The 6,991-nt window shown below is 41.0% G+C and overlaps 1 protein-coding gene across 8 annotated transcripts in view; it reads right to left on the bottom strand.

The window, feature by feature from the left end:
- Positions 1-814: 814 nt before the first annotated feature.
- The window catches only part of ATE1 (arginyltransferase 1), a 154,048-nt gene continuing 147,871 nt past the window's right edge, over positions 815-6,991 (bottom strand). For all 8 annotated transcript variants that reach the window (XM_073546597.1, XM_073546599.1, XM_073546605.1 and 5 more), the window contains 2 exons: positions 2,278-2,398; positions 815-1,893 (listed from right to left, as the gene is read on the bottom strand). In XM_073546597.1, the coding sequence (XP_073402698.1) occupies positions 1,715-1,893; positions 2,278-2,398 (300 nt within the window). In that variant the 3' untranslated portion in view covers positions 815-1,714. The remainder of the gene's footprint in view (positions 1,894-2,277; positions 2,399-6,991) is intronic.

Genomic DNA, 6,991 nt, shown 5'->3' with positions numbered 1-6,991 from the left:
GATAACACCTTATCCAAGCATATTCGCTCGTCACTAATGGTTATACATTTACTACTAAGTGCCCCCTTGAATTCAGGGAGTTATCTTGGGTAGCAGCAGATATTTGAGGGCCTAATTAATCAAGATATTTAAATCCCAAATTTTGGTGTAAACGTTTCTGGCAGGTTTTTACACCAATTCCTGCCAGTATCAATAAAGTGGGCAGAGCGGGTGAGGACTGACAATGCAATCCCTGCAAATTAACCAAACGTTATGCCATTTTAGTGGTGTGACTTACCCTAGAAATGTACTCAAAACCCTAACTGGATTACGGTAACACTCATGGGGTACACCTCAATGATTTAGGTGCATCTCACGCCAACGGTGCCTTCATCAAGACTGGTGTGCACAACGTCTTAATTAAATCGGGCCCTTTGTCTCGCACTGCGTTGTACCCATTTTGGAGTCAAGTGATGTACCGTATATGTTCCTTTTTCAATATGTTATAATTTTATGTTCAGAAGGGGAAATTGATTTAGCGATAACACAAAGACAAGAAGACATACTTACATCCAAGAGATTCCCTTGAATTCTTTTCCCCAGAGTCTCCACTTTTGGAGCCAAAAGGACTATGAACCCAATATCACATCTTATCCATATAATGTCACAAAATATTTTAATAATCTATTTGAAAACAGAAATATCAAATCAGGGGACATAACCACCAGGACTGTGGAGTCGGAGGTTTGGCTTACCGACTCGACAACCAAGATAAGCACTACAATAATAAACAAAAAAATGCCATTAAATAAAAAAGAAAAAGGAAGAGTCTTCATGATGTTTAAGGTTTTTTTAATTGCGGAGAAAAAAAAGAAAACATTTAATGTCTTTAACCACATAACAGAATAAATGGAACAGACGTTAACTTGACAGTAGGTAAACAGACTAAGAACTCCTGAAATGTTTAGCCTTCTGATTTGTTACAGACGTCACCAAAGTATATTCTCCGTAAACAGGAATCTGTTACTGGATAGGGCCGATTATCACGATGAGAAGGACGGGCTGCTGTGGGTGTTTAGAGTGACTTTATAAAGTTTTCAGTATACACAGTGACGGTCAGGCATGGTCTGCCGAACCTGGTTACAGTTAAGAGGCACGTAGGGTGACAAGGGACCCGGTAAGGATAACGTTTGCAAAAAAAAAAAAAAGAAAAGTCCACGACACTTCCAAAGTCTGAAGATGACATAGGATCTGTTAAAATAATTGCATATCTAATTGACGCTGACTCCTTTATTGATCTACTTTTCACAAAAGCCTGCCACCAGCAACAAATATATGTGCCTATAGGGTCTTGTAGAACATCTCATAGTGAACGACACAAAACCATAAAGTGCAGTCGCTTAAAAGCCAACACACACTATATTCAGCTCTGTCTCAGCAACATCAAAAACCTAAAACATATAGTTTCTAAAACATGGGGCAAATGGACGGAGGCGGCCAAAATTTTTCTAGCCGCCTCCCCATGACCGCTGCTTACATTTCTTAACCAATGCACAAAAGGAGTTGTATATTTCTTTGGGGGCATATTATTATATATAGGAGCCAGTGGCAATTCACACGCCTTCCATCATAAAAGACACTCTACAGATTTATTTTGACCATGATAAAAAAAATAATATCGGCATGCAGTCTTCTTCTCCAGAGCTTTATGTTGAGGAACCAAAGTCATGTAGTTTCAGCTGCGGTATAGAAGCATGCGTTCTGCGCAGGTCTGACCCACCAGAGTGGCGTACTGCTTGACAACCGTCTCATCACTTGGCCCCTTGCGTCTCTTCTTGTAGACGCTGTAAGGCATGACGGTGCGTTTGTGCAAGACTCGAACTCGATTCAACTCTGACAAGTGGTCCTGGTCCCCTGTAAAAAGAAGCAGAAGGGACGTTCACACCGCGGTAATCGCCCGAGAGAGAGAAGCAATGGTGGTGAGAATCACCTTAAACATCTGTACAGAACAAAGACATAAAAACGCAGGAGTGCCAGAGCAATGTCTGATGGACAGAGTGAAGAATTGAATTCTTTACAAGAACATCTGTGGCCCAGCTGGTTTTAAAGAGACCACCTCACAAAGCACAATATTAAAGGCCTCTATAGAAAATGAACAGTATTGGGTGCCTTTGACCTTGTGAGTGTGAAATATTAAAGAAAATGTCTGCTGATAGGCGAAGTAAAGCCTTTCGTGTCCTTACAGAAAAGTTCAAAAAAGGGAAAAATGGTAGGAACGCAGGCTAGAAAAGCACGTACCTTCTTTAGGATTACCATTAAACCGAGAGTATTTAGAAGACTCAAGCAGCGGTAAACATTTCTCGATAGGCACCCAGGAATAGCTCTCCGGACAAAGAAGTTGTGATGGCTTATACTGACCCTACGAAAGAGAGGAAACACACGTCAATGACGGCACAATAAGAACATGGATTCAATGTTTATCAGGGGGGAAAAATACAGGAACCTAATTCAGTGTTGTACTATAAGAAAGCTGTCAGACATAAACCAGAGAAAATGCAAAGACCTAGATAACAAAAAAAAAAAAAAGTTCCAAACCATACCCTACACGGTCCTGGGGATTGTCCAACTCTAGTACAATTTTTACTTTTTGACACATCACAAATCCTTGATGTTTTTATTCCCTTGTTTTTAACTTAAAAGGTAAGCGATCATTACAAAAGGATAGTTTAAATCAGGTTTTTTGTGTTCCATGCACATTTATTTATTTTTGTCAAATTTTCTTTTTACATATCACAACTTGTAATAAATAATAAAAAAAAAAGATTTTAAAATCTTCATATTGGCCACTGGGTTGATTTTTTTTTCTTTTAGACTCATGCTTCTTATTATTTCAGGAAACAACACATGTACATGGTCACAGCAGTCAGACAAAGACCCCATTTTTTGTTTTTGGTGTGTAACAAGTGTGTACAAAAGTTATTATGAAGAGAGAGGGGAGCAGCATCAGCTGTGATTACAGGATCCTGTGTTATCAGCCGAGGTGTTATCGGCCATTGTAATCCTGCCTCTCATGATAAGGAAACTGCTGTAAACTCTTCCTGAAAGGACAGGAAGTAAGAGTCTAAAACGGCCCGGTTAGCAGTGTGAAAGTTGCAAAAATTCCTAATTTTTTTTTTTTATAGTAATCATATGAATAGAAAAACATTTACATGTATTTAAAAAAAATATATCACAAAAACTACAATTAATAGGTCATTTTCTGATGATAGTTTCCCTTTAAAGCATACGACAAAAGGAAGCGGTCGGCTCAACTTGGCACTTAAATACTGGCCATACCAGTCATGCGGTTTACTATTCCTTGCATGTACCGGGCATAGGGAAAGAATTGGCCTTTACTTGGCTTTCTTCTCGCCACTGTGGTTGCCATCGCTACTCAATTCTCCACACAAATAAGTAACCAGCATCACGTGGATCAACTAGATGGAAGAAAGAATCGCAGCCCAACTCCAACTTCTTACTAACAATATACTGAATGGGCAAATGCGCAAAAATGAAGACAAATTATTTTTCAAAAGAAGTGTAACGCTCCTGAGGAAGGAGTCATTTTATAGTTACATGATAAATATTGGTGAAATACGAACAGTCTAAAATATTCACATATTGTATTCCTGAAAATAAGTCATTCAGCTTCCAATAGCCCTTGTACACAATAGGGGCCTCTGCACAGAATAGGGCCCCTATACAAACTAATTGATTGAATCGCTATGGGGCCGATTCATTAAGACTGACTTTGTGTACGTCAGTTTTATTGAAGTGGTCGCTGGAGAACCCTGTACCAAATTCACGCAGGGGCACGTGCTACTTAAAGGGGATATTCCCATCTTTAAGATCCTATCCCAATATGTAGTAGGTGTAATAATAATAATAATAGCAAATACCTCCAATTAGAAATGTAGTATGGTTCTTCTGATTCGCTATGTCTCTTCCCTCAAGTGCAGGCATTGCAGGACCTTAGGTATCCATGGTTACGGCCACTACCAACTAGTTGTCACTTCATCAGTGAATCATGGATACCTAAGGTCCTGCAATGCCTGCACAAAGAGACATAGCGAATGAGAAAAACTATAAATGTCTAATCCGAGGTATCAGCTAATATTATAATTATTACTACACCTATTGCATATTGGGATAGGATGTTGGAGATGGGATTACTCCTTTAAAGGGAACCTGTCAATTGAAAAAAACACAACCTGCAGATGTGAGGGTTCTCTCAGCGTTTTGAACCTGCCCAGCGCCTGCACCGAGAGCCCCGCTGCTGGGAGGAAATGAACTTCATTCATTCCTCCCAGCGGCGTTCATGTTTCAGTCACTGAAGCAAAGCCCCAGTGATTGAAGCTACCGGGAGGAATAAAGTTAATTTCCTCCCAGCAGCGGGGGTCTAACTGCCGATGTCGGGCATGTTCACAACACTATGAACCTGCAGATTAACCCCATATCTGCAGGTTAGTAGCATTTTTCACGTGACAGGTCCCCTTTAATGAATTTGGCACATCATCCTAAGAGTGCGCCTCACCAAAAACGCTACTCTAGGTAGCACTGGGATAGCATTTCTGGTAAACAAAACCTTTGGAATGGTAATGAATCGGAAAACTGGCTCTAGCAATGCCCCCTCCCAGCCCCACCCATTTGGGCGGAGCTGCTTGAAAATGGCCTGAAAAAAATTCCATGACTTTTAAAAGTGTTTTATGCAGTGTTATGGGGGCAAAAATACTTTGATGACCCGCCTCCCTCTTTGTTTTTTATGGAGGATGTCTGTGCTTCTAATCTGAGCATGCAATCTGGGCAAACATCACTGTGAAGGAAGGGGGAGGAGGTGAGCTGTGAAATCACCTATTGGGAATGTTGGATCTTGTGATATCTACTGAATACAACGATGCTGCTTTTCATTTTAATCCAGCCTGTGAGGACAACGGAACTGCTGAAAAGTCATCTTTAGAGAACAGGCAGTTCGAGTCTAGCATGAGGGCTAGTGGCCAGTGTGAAAGATTCAAAATTTCTGATTACTATTTTTTTTTTTTTTATAATATAGATGGTGATAAGGGGAAATAAAAAAATCAATATAATTGTTTGACAAGTTATTCACCGATGGTCGTTCCTTTTAATATGTCCTTTCAAAATGTCAATTCTCTGTATTTCTCTCATGCCCAGACACTATGTTAAAAAAAAATAAACAAAACATATACAATAAGTATGATTATTCTAAATGTGTCAGAATATGTGTGCAAATTCAGCTACAAAAAAACTAAACTAAACAAAAACGACCTGTTATGACTTCAACCATATGTGCTTTTGACACCTACTGCGCCAAGTTTGACAAGGGGGATGGCTTTGCTGGAAATAGGCTGCTTGGCAAATTTCTGAAGCAAAATAAGTCCCCTAATACATGGTGTAAACTTAAGCCCCCGTTACACACGGTGAGATCGCTAGCGATATCGCTGAAGCGACGATTTTGTGACGTAACAGCGACATCGCTAAGTGTGACACGCGGAAACGACCGGCTCCCTGCTGCGATGTCGCTGATCGTGCGCGAACGTTCAGGATCATTTTTTGATCGCTGGCGTCACGCTGACCAGCATGCATCGCTGTGTTTGACGCCCCCTTATCAACGACGAGCGACCTCTTTGGCGACTCCGAACTCATAGATAGCGCTGAAGGACGCCTATTCAAAGTCTGAATCGCTATTATAGACAGTGTGAGACACGGTACCAACGATCGCCGTGGTCGTTAGTGACATCGCTGATGCGTCGTTATGAAGATCGGCCTGTATGACTGCTTACTAGCGATGCAGAAACGATCCTAGCCAGAACGTATCGTTGTCAGAATCGTTGGTGCGTCCCTACGTGTAACGGTACCCTTAGATTAGACAGTCTAACGATGCACTAAAGTCATTTATCAGCATGAGATACTGATAATTTAGGCAATTTTAAGACTGTCTAGTTAAGGCTGGGACTACACGGCAACTTTAGGGGTGACATGTGCCACATGGCCAAAGATTGCTAAATGTTGCTGATACATCTGAGAGCAATACAAGCGAATGGGCAACCTCGAGGGTTTTGTGGCTGAATGGCAAGCTGCTGAAAAATCTGACTTTATTGAAATTTTTGCAACTAGCATTCCGCAGATAAAGTACCCTTGGGGTTGAAGGGTGACCCCATTTAACTTGTGCTGTGCAGTGACACATAGCAATCTTTGGCCACACGACACGCATCACCACCTTGCCCCAGCCGATAATTATGCCCCAATGTGTTGTGGCTGATTTAGAAACAGAAGGGACAAGTGCATGACTAAGGAAGCGCCTGGTGAATACTCAAGCCATGAATCCCACCTCTCAGGTTTGCAATGTATCAGTCTTGAAGTATGACATACGCGGAGACTTAAAATTTTTAATCCATTCCAAAAGGAAAAAAAAAAACAATGGGAGTCACAGCTGTGAGTGTCACCAACCCCGAGGATCTGAGATGGCGAAACCAAGATGGCTAAAGTAGGTGTGATTTTTACATGTTTGCCCTCCATAGATAGGATAGGTCTGCCTGGATCCCCATCGATCCCAAGAACGAAGCAGCACTAGCATTGGTTTTGCCTCGGCCTCATAAATCGCCCTCTCCCAGCAGATCAGTGACATGCCACGTTATTACAAGAATTTGACATTTATTAAAACATCTCAAATATTGCTGATTTCCAGAAATGATTGTCTGTATAGAAGTGAAAACTGAGGAATTTCCATATTACGATCTGCAAGTTGTTTTTGACAGATTTAAAGAGCTGATAAAACACCTCTGGAAAGAGCAGCTTTGAGAATTAAGACCAGTATTTCGGAATATTTCCTGGCACGCGCCGTGTATTTACGGTTTTATTCCACAGAAAAGGTGCACAAAAATAGCTTCAATAATTGCCGTGATTTTCTGCTATGGAGAAAAGCTACTGAAAACACAAATGTGATACTCACCCAGGG

This window comes from Dendrobates tinctorius, unplaced genomic scaffold (assembly GCF_039654945.1).
Source record: "Dendrobates tinctorius isolate UK_male_01 unplaced genomic scaffold, ASM3965494v1 ptg000149l, whole genome shotgun sequence".
Classification (NCBI taxonomy): domain Eukaryota; kingdom Metazoa; phylum Chordata; class Amphibia; order Anura; family Dendrobatidae; genus Dendrobates; species Dendrobates tinctorius.
Note: the sequence above shows the minus strand (reverse complement) of the source record. Positions and strands in the feature narration are given on the sequence as shown.